The sequence below is a fragment of the Prionailurus viverrinus genome, chromosome A2, assembly GCF_022837055.1.
Source record: "Prionailurus viverrinus isolate Anna chromosome A2, UM_Priviv_1.0, whole genome shotgun sequence".
Taxonomy (NCBI): domain Eukaryota; kingdom Metazoa; phylum Chordata; class Mammalia; order Carnivora; family Felidae; genus Prionailurus; species Prionailurus viverrinus.
This window is the reverse complement of record NC_062562.1, coordinates 65,566,724-65,581,527: the sequence shown is the minus strand read 5'-3', so window position 1 is coordinate 65,581,527 and position 14,804 is coordinate 65,566,724. Positions and strand designations below refer to the sequence as shown.

Below are 14,804 nucleotides of genomic sequence, written 5' to 3'. Positions count from 1 at the left end.
GGCCCGTGGTGGGGACTTGGGCCCTTGGAAAACTTCCCAAGTGCTTCTTCAGCATAGCCAGGAGGAGTCCCCTGGTCTCAGCCTGTGTCCTTAAGCCCAGAGCACACAGAGGCGTCTCAGATGTGGTTTTTCACTGTGTCTTCAAGAGATCAAAGCATACGGGACAGGGTGTATGGTGAGGCACAGACAGGGGGCACGCTTGTGGGTTTTCCAGGGGCAGGGAACATGAGACCCGTTGCCAGCCAAGTGGGGGAAGGGGAAGGGAGATTCGGGATCGAGGGTCCGGGGAGAGCCCTGCCTTCCCGGCGGCACTGGTAGCTGCGGCCATGCAGGGGACAGGTATGTGATGGCCTGGAGTCTGGCATTGAGTCCCGGGGCCCAAATGGAAGCACACTGACGGTGTTTGCTGTGAAGCAGTTCAGGGCCTTTTAGGATCTATTATTATTTTCTCAGAAAGAGCCAGACATCCATTTTGTTAGTGTGAAATGTTCCAGGTTTTTCACTGTTGGCTGAGGTCCGTGTGTGTGCCCAGGCAGACGCGTGCACACATGTAACACCGAGCTGGACAAAAAGCATCCCGGGGTGTCCTTGCAGCCTGCGGGGTTGCAGCTCTTGCATGGGGGTGTGATCGGGGTGCGGAGAAAGGGGTGAGAAAATGCACGCTTCGCAGTGGGTGCTGGGTTCCCGGCAGGTGGAGGGAACCCCAGGAGGCAGCAAGATGGCCTGGTAGAGGCTAGGTGGTCGGGGACGTGGCCTTTATACTGACGTCAGTGATGAGAGCTGGGGCGGCTGCTTGAGGAGATTCTTTTCTGTTAATTCTTTTTTAATGGCTCTTTATTTTTGAGAGAGACACAGGCATAGAGCGTGAGCAGGGGCAGGGCAGAGAGAGAGGGAGACACAGAATTGGAAACACGCTCCAGGCTCCGAGCTGCCAGCACAGAGCCCAACACAGGGCTTGAACCCACAAACCATGAGATCATGACTTGGGCCAAGATCAAGAAGTGGGTGCTTAACCTACAGAGCCCCCCAGGTGCCCCAGATGTAAGGTTTTTAACGAGAAAAAAAGGAAATAAATTCGTGTCTACGTTTCACAATAGAGGGTAAGCCTTGAATGTCACTCCTAATCCTTGTGTTAACCAGTGACATGAATGGCAGTAGTTTGTGGCCTTTTCTGAATCCCATTTGCTATTTTCTCCCCAATTTTAAGCGGCCTCTTTTGTTTTGCAAGCAATACACAAAATTAGGAAATGCATAGCAGTGAAAAGAGCCAAACCCTATGCTACCCGTCACCCATTCTTCGGTGCCTCTTTCTGGACTGCTTGTGACCCATTGCTACAATGGGTAACTCTTAAAAATGGGATTTTCCATAACTGATAATAATTGTTTTTTAAAAAAATCCCTATCAAGCACTGTGGCATATCAAATTATATACTTTTAAAGTATATTTAACTAGTACCAGCACAGGGGCTCCTGGGTGGCTCAGTCACTTAAGTGAAGTCTTTGACTTTGGCTCAGGTCATGATCAGGTTGTGGGTCTGAGCCCGTGTCCAGCCCTGCACTGACAGAGCAGAGCCTGCTTAAAATTCTCCCTCTCCCCCTCTCTCTGCCCCTCCCTCAATCGTGCTTTCTCTGCGTCTCCCTCTCTCTCTGTTCCTCCCCTGCTCACATACTGTCTCTGTCTCTCTCAAAAATAAATAAAGATTAAAAAATAATAAAAAATAAAAAAGATTGTTCTGAAGGAGACTTTAGACCTGTTACCTTTCGGTGGATTGGCAGGACTTGGGGTGGGGGGGGTTAAGGTGGGCAGGAGTGGCCCCTGGGGTCGGGATGTCTGCTTTCCATCCCTATTCTGACACCCCGATAACCAGGGGCCTTCAGGGGAGCTACAGATCTCTTGGACCCCCAGTTTTCTCAGCTGCCAAATATCCTGAAGACTGAACGAGGTGACCTGCCCAAGGCTGTTATTAGCGTGGGTCCTGATGCTGGGAAGACGATTACAGAATACCTATGGCCTCTGTAAAGTAAGGTCCTTATGTGTAAATAAATGTCTACACAAGCAGGCTTCTCTGAGGACCGAGAAAAACCTGTAAGAATGATTTGTCGGGTGGGGCATCCAGGGGGCTCATCAGGTTAAGTGTCCGACTCTTGAGCTCGGCTCAGGTCGTGATCTCACAGTTGGTGAGTTCGAGGACTGACAGCTCAGAGTTCGCTTGGGACTCTCTCCCTCCCTCTCTCTGCCCGTCTTCTCACTCGCACTCTCTATGTCAGAATAAATAAATACACATTTAGGGAAAATAAAGAAAAAAAAAAAAGAATGATTTGTCAGGAGGAAGCATCCTCACGGGTGATTGTATGGGCTCCGAAGTTGGGAGCTGCCCCCTCACCCCCTCTTTCTGTGCCGCCCCTGCTTCAGGAGGAAGACGAAGGGTCGCGCCCCTCCTCCGCCTGGGAAGCCGGCCACCCCGAACGCGCACGGTGGACAGACACTTCGCCGAGACGTGTCGCCCGGCCCTCCACAGAGCCTGCTGCACATGGAGAGCCTGGAGAACAGCTCGGTGGCCGTCACCGTGGTTCTGCCCAGCGGGCTGGAGAAGAAGAGCGTGGTCAGCGGCAGGTAAGGGCCCTGGCGCCTCGGGGCAGGGGGGCGGGGGTCACTGCCATCCAGCCTCGGGTCCAAGGAGAACTGAAGAGTGGATCCTGAGAGACTGTGCTCGCTCCCTTGTGGGGCAGGATCTGGGGCCCCCGGGGTACAAATCTGGGCCTGGGTGACAGTGTGGAATGACCATATGCCCCCCCCCCCCAGCCTCCGTCCTCCTTCGAGAGCAAGGGCTGTGCAGCTCAGTCCTGGGAGAGGGTAAGCTCGGGGGAGGGGGCCCAGCAGCACCCAGAGTCCGCATCCTGGGCGCTGAGGTTATACAGGCTGAGAGGCCATCCGAGTGACCACTGACGGTCTGGCCCCCAGAAGTATAAATACGCGGATCAGATTTCCAAACACAACTTCCAGAGCAACTTTAGACTGATGGCTAAAACCCAACCCATGGATCTTAAGTTTTAAAAAAAATTTTATCGTTTATTCACCCTGGAGAGACAAAGAGAGACAGAACATGAGTGGGGGAGGGGCAGACACAGAACCGGAAGCAGGCTCCAGGCCCGGAGCTGTCAGCACAGAGCCCGACGCGGGTCTCAAACTCACAAACCGCGAGATCATGACCTGAGCCGAAGTCGGACGCTTAACCCACTGAGCCACCCAGGAGCCCCATGGATTTTAAATTTAAGGCAAACAGTTTTCAGCCCCGAGATGCCCACCTGAATCCTTTGTGAGATCTGATCCGCCCAGGAATGTGCCTGAGGTCAGGGTTATGTGCCCTTCTTCCCACGTCAGCCACAGAAGGCAAAAGGGAGACATTGGCAAAGCTTCCTGCAATCATAGGATTAAGAATTTCGATACTGATAGAATTTCTGATTTTTTCCCAAAATATATCATTACATTGATCAATTTTGTGCTACTATCTTTTTAAATGTTTATTTATTTCTGAGACAGAGCGTGAGCGGGGTGGGGCAGAGAGAGAGGGAGACACAGAATCCGAAGCAGGCTCCAGGCTCCGAGCTGTCAGCACAGAGCCCGACGTGGGGCTCGAACTCACTGACCGTGAGATCATCAGCTGAGCCAAAGTCGGAAGCTCAACCCACTGAGCCCCCCAGGCGCCCCAATTTTGAGCTACTATTGACGTCACTGATAACTCTATTTTAACAAAGTCACAGGAACACAGACGTTAAATCTCAGTGTTCATACAGTTTTTACAATAGAGTGATACAGTAATCAAGTATAGAGACTTTGAAGCATAAAGATAGATGTGTCTAATTCTGAGGCAGGAGTGAATAGAAGTCCTGTTTCTTGGAAAACGAGAACAAGAAGTGATTGAACATATTTCAATCCTTCAGTGCTCAGATATACTTTTTAAAATGGATAGTGTGGAAATCATGTCACTGTGGGTGGCTTTTATTCTTGGCGAAGCATTGAAGACAGCAATGGAACCCTTTTTTTTTTAAGTTTATTTATTTTGAGAGAGAGAGAGAGCGTGTGAGTGAGCAGGTGGGTAAGGGGCGGGGGGTGGGGGAGAGAGAGAGAGAGAGAGAGAGAGAGAGAGAATCCCAAGCAGGCTCCACACTGTCAGTGAAGAGCCCAACATGGGGCTGGATCCTATGAGTCACGAGATCATGACCTGAACCTAAATCAAGAGTCAGATGCTTAACCAGCTGAGCCACCCAGGCGCACTTGTATTTTAAAATGTCAGTATTTAGGGGGCGCCTGGGTGGCTCAGCCGGTTGTGTGTCTGACTTCGGCTCACATCGCGAACTCACGGTTCATGGGTTCAAGCCCCACGTCGGACTCTGCACGGACAGCTCAGAACCTAGAGCCTGCTTCGGATTCTGCGTCTCCTTCTCTCTCTGCCCCTCCCCTGCTCAGGCTCTGCCTCTCTCTGTCTCTCAACAATAAATAAACGTAAAATAAAAAAAAAATTTTTTTTTAATGTCAGTATTTAGATTCTCCCTGAAATTTTATGCTTTGCAGCTGTTTATACTGAAAATTCTAGGTGGCAACTCGATGTGCCCAGGGCTACGTACACCTTAAAAATTGCTTCGTGAGGTGTGCAAGCAGGGACCGGAAACAGCCTCGGTGTACGGCTGGGGGGGGGGAGCTGTTGAGTCGTGGGACACAGCATCTTCTCCCACGCTAGGTGATGTCAGCCTGTTTCCCACGGTGGTACCACCCGCCCCCACACCCGGCGTGGCGCTCGCCCCCCAGGGGGAACCCAGCAACCGGGCTTCATGCGCCAGGGGGTTCCAGTGACAGGAGTTTCCGGTTTCTGTGTTTTACAGAGCGGTCCGTGTCCTCAGTACATTTCTCCCGAGGAACTTTCGCTCGAGGCACATGCCACATTATTCTAGGTTTACAAACAAATAGGTGCGTGACGTTCTATCAGCGAACGTATGACGGTTTACTTGCCGTCCTTGTATTCTCAACCCAGTTTTTAGTTACGCTGAAAAATACCATCTTACTGAGGTAGGATTAAGATATAATGGGGCGCCTGGGTGGCGCAGTCGGTTAAGCGTCCGACTTCAGCCAGGTCACGATCTCGAGGTCCGGGAGTTCGAGCCCCGCGTCAGGCTCTGGGCTGATGGCTCAGAGCCTGGAGCCTGTTTCCGATTCTGTGTCTCCCTCTCTCTCTGCCCCTCCCCCGTTCATGCTCTGTCTCTCTCTGTCCCAAAAATAAATAAACGTTGAAAAAAAAAATTTTAAAAAAAAGATATAAAAACTGTGAATATTGACTGTGACCTACCCGATGGGCCTGTAGCTAAGTGTACCCCCGTGAAACCACTGCCACTGTCAGTCTGCTTCCGTATTTTTTAGGAAAGTGGCCTCTGAGTCCTGTCGCGATACTCTCATATGTGCGAATGCACGCAGAGAGACAGAATGCCTGCCTGACAAGTACAAATATTATTTTGAAAGTCATGTTCTTTCTTTACGTATATATTTTTTAATTTTTTTTTAATGTTTATTTATTTTTGAGAGGGAGAGAGAGGGAGAGAGGAGCAGAGAGAGAGAGACATGGAGACAGAACTGGAAGCAGACTCCAGGCTGGGAGCTGTCAGCACAGAGCCCGACACGGGGCTTGAACTCACGAACCGTGAGATCATGACCTGAGCTGCGGTCGGATGCTTAACCAACTGAGCTACCCAGGAGTCCCCATTTTCTTTTTTTGGTTTATTTATTTTTTTTTATTTGTTTTGAGAGAGAGAGAGAGAGAGAACACACACACAAGTGCAAGCAGGGGAGGGGCAGAGAGAGGGGGAGAGAGAGTCCCAAGCTCCCACGCAGGCTCCGCGCCTTCAACGCAGAGCCGACGCGGGGCTCCATCTCACAAACCGTGAGATGGCGACCTGAGCCGAAACCAGTCGTCAGATGCTTAACCGACTGAGCCACCCGGGCGCCCCGAACACCATTTCCAAACTGAACACGTTCTTCCAATTTTATCCTTAAAAAGATTGCTTTTCCTTACAAAGTAGAAACTACCACTGGGTAGTTTGTAGCCAGGAAAATACGGGCAGCTTTAACGAGGGATATGAAAACACTTTCCTCTTTCCCAACAGTGAAGTATAACCCTTTCTCCCAGGCTTCCTGCGGGATTAAGTGAGTCAGAGCTGCAGCCTGTGAGCTTTCGTAACTGGGTCCTTGGCATCGTGACCCTTGCTGATACAGCAGGTGCTTGCTTGGGGAACTGGTTTTATATGTCACACTCTTTAATAATACCCGAGCGGGTTGAAGTCCCAATTCCTGACCCTTGCCTCAAATAGATCTACTAATTACTAATCGATGTGGTTTCTCTCTCCGGTTTTTCTAGAGAACATGTCCCATAGTTCATGGGACAAGCAGGCAGTTTGTAATTTGTAATCAGCCCCTTAAGCATGCTTTCTCCTGTTAGGAAAGATTCTCCTAGAGAGAACATTAGTTCATTGCAGTCTGATGATGGTGTTCTGTGTATGACTGATGTTTGTTCTTTTTTCTTTTTTTTTTAAGCTTCCTTTGGATTTAGAAACTTAAATGAAAGACTCAGTCTGTTCTTATAGAAATTATGACATAAGAATTTTTGTTCTGGGCCGTTCTTTTTTGTTTTTTTAAGTTTATTTAATTTTGAGAGAGAGAGCACACACACACACACACACACACACACACACACACAACTTGAGAAGGAGCAGAAAGAGAGAGAATTCCAAGCATGCTCAGTGCAAAGCCTGACAAAGGGCTTAGTCTCACGAACCGTGAGAACATGATCTGAACCCAAATCAAGAGTCGGACGCTCAACCGACGGAGCCGCCCAGGCGCCCCTGTTCTTTCTGGGCCATTCCTAAGAGAAATGCTGTGGTCTGTGTTTAGGAATGGTGTTACCAGCACGGCACGCGGGTAGTAAACGAGGCCACCAATTCAGTTCCATCGCTTTAGCTGGGGCACACTTAACGAAAAGACCTTTGAAAAGACCTTAGCCGAAAGAGAGCCCTCATAAGCTGTGTCAGCCTAGTCTAGAATGTTGGGGCAGTGTCTTTCGATGTGGGAAATCAGGTCCATGTTGGCACATAAACCCAGGAGGCCCCAGGGCAGGAAAAGGCCGATGTTCCCTCTGCGGAAACACAGGAAATCTCCCTCGGAATTCATTCCTGCGATTCTTCCAGCAGAGGCCGTTGGACCCCCTTCCCCACAGACGCACTTAAAATTGTTCAGGGGTTTTCGGGCCCCAGAGCTTCTGGAACAGCACAGGCTCTCATAGCAGAGGCATTGGGTTTCTCGTTCCTTCTGGAGAGAGCATACCTGTTCCAAGGTAAAGGAAGGGAGGCCGTGAGCCGCCGTCAGCTCTGGGGTGCCTTCACCCCCCGCCCCCCGACGTGTTGGGGAAGCCTCTCCCGAGGAGCCCGGGGCTCTGGGGGCCAAAGGAAGCTTGCTCTTCTCTGCTGCTCAGCGAGCTGAGGAGGTGAGGTGAGAAAGGCCAGTTCTGGTGCTGGGGAGGCAGCCACAAGAAGGCAGCTCCCTAAATAGCTGGCTAACAAGTTGGTTTGGTTTAGTTGATTGACGTTTCTGTTTGGGCAATATCTTCTTTTAGAACACTTTTAATTTTTCTAGAACAGCTATAGTTCCCTTGAATTGAGAGGAAAGCACAGAGATTTCCCTGCCCCCCCGCCCCCCTCCACGCATGACCTCCCCCCTTGTCTACATCCCCCTCTTCCTTACAGTCAGGAAGCCTGCCGGACACATCCTCCTCCCCCAAAGTCTGTCGTCGATGACCTTGTGGGACCATCTTTCTTTTTTTCTTTTTTAATTTTTTGTAACGTTTATTTATTTACTTTTTTTTTTAGGGTTTTTTTTTTATGAAATTTATTGACAAATTGGTTTCCATACAACACCCAGTGCTCATCCCAAAAGGTGCCCTCCTCAATACCCATCACCCACCCTCTCCTCCCTCCAACCCCCCATCAACCCTCAGTTTGTTCTCAGTTTTTAACAGTCTCTTATGCTTTGGCTCTCTCCCATTCTAACCTCTTTTTTTTTTTTCCTTCCCCTCCCCCATGGGTTCCTGTTAAGTTTCTCAGGATCCACATAAGAGTGAAACCATATGGTATCTGTCTTTCTCTGTATGGCTTATTTCACTTAGCATCACACTCTCCAGTTCCATCCACGTTGCTACAAAAGGCCATATTTCATTTTTTCTCATTGCCACGTAATATTCCATTGTGTATATAAACCACAATTTCTTTATCCATTCATCAGCTGATGGACATTTAGGCTCTTTCCATAATTTGGCTATTGTTGAGAGTGCTGCTATGAACATTGGGGTACAAGTGGCCCTATGCATCAGTGCTCCTGTATCCCTTGGATAAATTCCTAGCAGTGCTATTGCTGGGTCATAGGGTAGGTCTATTTTTAATTTTCTGAGGAACCTCCACACTGCTTTCCAGAGCTGCTGCACCAATTTGCATTCCCACCAACAGTGCAAGAGGGTTCCCATTTCTCCGCATCCTCTCCAGCATCTACAGTCTCCTGATTTGTTCATTTTAGCCACTCTGACTGGCATGAGGTGGGATCTCAGTGTGGTTTTGATTTGTATTTCCCTGATAAGGAGCGATGTTGAACATCTTTTCATGTGCCTGTTGGCCATCCGGATGTCTTCTTTAGAGAAGTGTCTATTCATGTTTTCTGCCCATTTCTTCACTGGGTTATTTGTTTTTCGGGTGTGGAGTTTGGTGAGCTCTTTATAGATTTTGGATACTAGCCCTTTGTCCGATATGTCATTTGCGAATATCTTTTCCCATTCCGTTGGTTGCCTTTTAGTTTTGTTGGTTGTTTCCTTGGCTGTGCAGAAGCTTTTTATCTTCATAAGGTCCCAGTAATTCACTTTTGCTTTTAATTCCCTTGCCTTTGGGGATGTGTCGAGTAAGAGATTGCTACGGCTGAGGTCAGAGAGGTCTTTTCCTGCTTTCTCCTCTAAGGTTTTGATGGTTTCCTGTCTCACATTTAGGTCCTTTATCCATTTTGAGTTTATTTTTGTGAATGGTGTGAGAAAGTGGTCTAGTTTCAACCTTCTGCATGTTGCTGTCCAGTTCTCCCAGCACCATTTGTTAAAGAGGCTGTCTTTTTTCCATTGGATGTTGTTTCCTGCTTTGTCAAAGATGAGTTGGCCATACGTTTGTGGGTCTAGTTCTGGGGTTTCTATTCTATTCCATTGGTTTATGTGTCTGTTTTTGTGCCATATTTATTTACTTTTAAAAGAGAGAGGGGGGGCGCCTGGGTGGCGCAGTCGGTTAAGCGTCCGACTTCAGCCAGGTCACGATCTCGCGGTCCGGGAGTTCAAGCCCCGCGTCGGGCTCTGGGCTGATGGCTCAGAGCCTGGAGCCTGTTTCCGATTCTGTGTCTCCCTCTCTCTCTGCCCCTCCCCTGTTCATGCTCTGTCTCTCTCTGTCCCAAAAGTGAATAAACGTTGAAAAAAAAATTAAAAAAAAAAAAAAAAGAGAGAGGGAAGGAGGGAGACACAGAATCTGAAACAGGCTCCAGGCTCAGCTGCCAGCACAGAGCCTGATGCAGGGCTCAAACCCACAAACCGTGAGATCACAACCTGAGCCAAAGTACGATGCTTCACCGACTGGGCCACCCAGGCGTCCCCCAAACACCTACCTTTTCTGGAGCACTAGGAGGAGGACATCCCAGCAAGCAGAAGGAAATAAAACTCACTTGCAAAATGACCCGTTTGTACAAGAGACGGGGAGATCCAAGGGCCCGGACGTGAGGCAGCCGTGTGGGGCCGAGTCTCCTGAGCGCCCCGGGTCCCCATCAAACAAGATTACGAATGCCTCTGGGGACACAAAGCTCTGTTCCAGTGCCAAGCAAGTCGTGAGGAAACGGGTACATCAGAACATTCATTTTCCTCAAGTATAGAGAGCACTAGTCTTCTGTTAAAAGCAGCGTGCAGATTTCACGTGCACGTTTAACATAAACACTAACATAACTTGAAAGATAACTGGGCTGCAATGCCTGGGGGGCCAGTCAGTTAGGGTCAGGCTTCGGCTCAGCTCTTGATCTCACGGTTCGTGAGTTCCAGCCCCGCACCAGGCTCTGCTCTCAGCACAGATCTCGCTTCACTTCCAATCTTCTCTCTGCCCCTCCCCTGCTCATACTCTCTTTCCCCCTCTCAAAAATAAATAAGCATTTTTTAAAATGTTAAAACATGAAAATTTCACACGCATGTATAAAATAAACGCTAACAGGCGCCTGGGTAGCTCAGTCGGTTAAGCGTCTGATTTTGGCTCAGGTCATGATCTCACGGTTCGTGAGTTCGAGCCCCGCGTTGGGCTCTGTGCTGACAGCTCAGAGCCTGGAGCCTGCTTCCGATTCTGTGTCTCCCTCTTTCTCTCCCCCTCCCCTGCTCTCTCTCTCTCTCTCTCTCTCTCAAAATTAAACAAACCTTAAAAACATTTTTTTTTAATCAAGATAAGAGGGGCACCTGTGTGACTCATTCAGTTAGGCGTCTGAGTTTGGCTCAGGTCGTGATCTCACAGTTCATGAGTTCGAGCCCCGCATCGGGCTCTGTGCTGACAGCTCAGAGCCCGGAGCCTGCTTCAGATTCTGTGTCTCCCTCCCTCTCTCTCTTTGCCCCTCCCCTGCTCACACTCTGTCTGTCTCTCTCTCTCAAAACTATAGAAATATTAAAAAGTAATAAAATAAAATAAACACTAACATAACTTTCAAGGTAATTGGGCAGAGGCACCTGGGTGGCTCAGTCAGTTGAGTGTCTGACTCTTGATTTTGGCTCAGGTCATGATCCCAGGGTCGTGGAACCAGGCCCTGCGTCAGACTCGACCCTGAATGTGGAAACCGCTTGGGATTTTCTCTCTCTCCCTCTCCTCCCTGCCTCCACTCATGCTCGCTCTCTCAAAAAAAAAAAAAAATCACGATCTCATGGTTCGTGAGTTCAAGCCCCACATTGGGCTCAGTGCGGACAGTGTGGATTCTCTCTCTCTCTCTTTCTCTGCCCCGCCCCTGCTCTCTCTGTCTTTCAGAATATAAATAAACTAAAAAACTGAGTAAATAAATAAATGAAAAGAAATACAATTTCCCAGACCAGTCCTGGTGAATCAGAAACTCTGAGTGGAACCCAGCAATCTGACCTTTAATACACCCCAAATTTCACATTATATGTTAAGCTTCAAGAACCCCGGCTGCAACACATGCCACTGGCTGTGCGAGAACGACCTGGAGAAGCAGTCCCTGAGAGGGAGCCCAGGGTCTCACTGGCAGGATGGCAGAAAGAAGGCAGGAATTAAGGTTAGTGTATGCAGCTCAGGAATGACCCTCAGCAGCCTGACCACAGGCAGGCTTTGCAGTGTAGGTGAGAGTGCATCCCAGAGAGGGGCAAGCTTTGCGATACAGACGAGAGTGCGTCCCAGAGAGCAACAGGCTTTGCGGTGTAGACAGGATTGCGTCCCAGAGAGGGGCAGGCTTTGCGGTGTAGACAGGAGTGCGTCCCAGAGGGGGGCAGGCCTTGCGGTGTAGACAGGAGTGCGTCCCAGAGAGGGGCAGGCCTTGCGGTGTAGACAGGAGTGCGTCCCAGAGAGGGGCAGGCCTTGCGGTGTAGACAGGAGTGCGTCCCAGAGAGGGGCAGGCCTTGCGGTGTAGACAGGAGTGTGTCCCAGAGAGGGGCAGGCTTTGCGGTGTAGACAGGAGTGCGTCCCAGAGAGGGGCAGGCCTTACGGTGTAGACAGGAGTGTGTCCCAGAGAGGGGCAGGCCTTACGGTATAGACAGGAGTGCGTCCCATAGAGGGGCAGGCTTTGTGGTGCAGACAGGAGTGCATCCCAGAGACGGGCAGGCTTTGCGGTGTAGACAGGAGTGCGTCCCAGAGAGGGGCAAGCTTTGCGATATAGATGAGAGTGCGTCCCAGAGAGGAACAGGCTTTGAGGTGTAGACAGGAGTGCATCCCAGAGAGGGACAGTCTTTGCGGTGTAGACAGGATTGCGTCCCAGAGAGGGACAGGCTTTGTGGTGTAGACAGGAGTGCATCCCAGAGAGGGGCAAGCTTTGCGATATAGACGAGAGTGTGTCCCAGAGAGGAACAGGCTTTGAGGTGTAGACAGGAGTGTGTCCCAGAGAGGGACAGGCTTTGCAGTGTAGACAGGAGTGCGTCCCAGAGAGGGGCAGGCTTTGTGGTGTAGACAAGAGTGCATCCCAGAGGGGGACAGGCCTTGCGGTGTAGACAGGAGTGCATCCCAGAGAGGGGCAGGCCTTACGGTGTAGACAGGAGTGCGTCCCAGAGAGGGGCGACTCATTACCTCGACTCGTCGCCTGGCCCAGCTTGACGAGAGTAGGATGACGTGGCCTCTCTGACTTCCCAGCCCCATGGTCCCCAGGAGCCCTCTCCCTTTCTCTGGTCCTGAGTGCCTCTGCATCTGGCAGGACTGTGGGCACAGGCTGACCATCACTCTGCCAGGATTTGTAAAAGAACCATGTGAAAGAGGACTGGCTTTTCCTTATCAGTTTTTTTTTTTTTTTTAAAGAGAGAGAGGGAGCATTTGCACAAGTTGGGGAGAGGGGCGGGGTGGGGGTGGGGAGAGAAAGACACAGAAACCGAAGCAGGCTCCAGGCTCCAGGCTCCGAGCTGTCAGCACAGAGCCCAATATGGGGCTCAAACCACAAACCGTTAGACCATGTACCTGAGCCGAAGTCAGGCACTTAACCGACTAAGCCACCCAGACGCCCTTGTAATTGTGTTTTTTAAAAGAAAGATGTGGGGAAAAATTGTATATCCTTTTTAAACTTAAAAACAGAGATCGCCACAAATACCAGGAAGTAAATATCATTCCTACGTTAGGAGCAGTTAAGAGGCATTTGGGGAACAGATTAAAGAAGCCGGAGGGAAAAGCAATATTGAGGAGCAGTTGGGAGAGGAAACCCTGGAGATCCGCCGCATGACCCCTGCACCCCTAGCATCTGCCACATGACCCCTGCACCCCTAGCATCTACCGTGTGACCCCTGCACCCCTAGTAATGTGGTTTGGGGTGATCAGTCCTCTCGTACTTGGGATCAGAGAGAGAGAGAGAGAGAGAGACCCTGCAAAGGGTGTTCGTGTTAGTCTTAGTTCGGACTGCCTTAAAATACTAGACACTGGGGTCTTCAACAACACACATGGCTTCTCGGAGCTCTGGCGCCTGGAAGTCAAGGTCACGGTACAGGCGGGTAGATTTCCTTCCGAGGCATCATCCTGGGTCATAGGCAGCTGCCATAGCTCTGTGCTCATGACCACCTCTTTGTGGGTACACAGAGCAAGCTCTCTGGTGCCCTTCTTATAAGGACACTAATCCTACCGGATTAGTACCACCCTATGGCCTCCTGTAACCATAATCCCATCCTTAGAGGCCCTGTCTCCAAATATGTTGGGGGTTAGGGATTCAACATGAATTTGGGGAGGACGCAGTTGTCCCCAGCAGTGTTAATGCAGGGTGTGCTTTGGGTGCTTAGCACTGATGGTCTAGACAGCTTTCTTAATACACCTGACTCTTCGTTTGACATTGTGAGCCTGTCTGATTGCCTTAGTTTGCTTCATTGTAAGATTGGGGAAACTTCACGGTGCGGTGTCTCAAGGATGCCACTTGGAATCTTGGCATTTGCTGAGAGCAGGAGGGAGCTCAGCCACATATAGATGGGATGTCTGCTCTGAGCCGGGTACAGCATCTCACTGCACAGAATCCCAAAGCAGAAAAGACAGGAACGAGTCAACTCATGTATTTTGCAAACACATCACATTAACGAATGCCCGACACTGTGCTCAGTGCCTTACAAGTGTTCATTGACTTAAGTCTCTAACAAGTGGACGCTGTCATTAATGCCCTCACTGGTGAGGAAACTGAGGCACGGGGGGCGGGTCTGAGAACTGGCGAGTGGCGGTGCTGGGACAGCATCCCGGGGAAGCTCCCCTCAGGTGCCTCACTAAACTGCTCTGCTCCCATGGGAAGGATGCCCACACTTCACACAGCTGGTGTGTGCAAACTGCACATCAGGGTCAGGTGTTGCTGCATCCAAGGGCAGGGAGTGGGGGAGGTAAGGAGGGGTCAGGCTCAGGATGTGAGGAGAATGTGTACGAGTAAGCAGGCAACCTCTTCCTGTCTCCAGAAGTTTCTTAACAGATAACCTCTTCCAGTCTCCAGAAGGTTCTAAGCAGGCAACCTTTTCCAGTCTCCAGAAGGTTCCAAGCAGGCAACCTTCTCCGTTCTCTGGAAGGTTCCTTCCTGTGGCCCAGTGGCATAGGGACTTGCTACAACCCCAGGAGGGCACACACTGATACCCCATTGGAGAAGCCGTCAGCTCTCTGCAGTTGAATCTGTAACAGAAGCCCACGGGGACCAGGAGGTGCCTCTGCCCATCACTGGGCACTGCCATTGTGCTTTGGCTTTCCTCTCTTTCTGGGTGACTTTTTCCAGGAGCATCAGAGGAGCCTTGGAAGAACTGGCTTACTCTTGGGAATTTGGCATTTTAAATGGCAGCTGATAGCAGATTAACTGGTGGGGCAGAAAGGCCACCCACCCCCACGCGCCTCATTTTACGTGGACTCGAAGCTGAAAGGCGTAGAGCGGGGCAGTAGTAAATCAGGTTGTGTTCTATTTATTTTTTAGTTTTTTAACGTTTATTTTTGAGACAGAGAGAGACAGAGCATGAACGGGGGAGGGGCAGAGAGAGAGGGAGACACAGAATCTGAAACAGGCTCCAGGC

The 14,804-nt window shown here is 50.2% G+C and overlaps 1 protein-coding gene across 5 annotated transcripts in view; it reads left to right on the top strand.

Moving 5' to 3' along the window:
- The window catches only part of COBL (cordon-bleu WH2 repeat protein), a 276,082-nt gene that overhangs the window by 99,836 nt on the left and 161,442 nt on the right, over nucleotides 1-14,804 (top strand). For all 5 annotated transcript variants that reach the window (XM_047849242.1, XM_047849241.1, XM_047849238.1 and 2 more), the window contains exon 2: nucleotides 2,414-2,614. In XM_047849242.1, coding sequence (XP_047705198.1) covers nucleotides 2,414-2,614 — 201 coding nt within the window. The remainder of the gene's footprint in view (nucleotides 1-2,413; nucleotides 2,615-14,804) is intronic.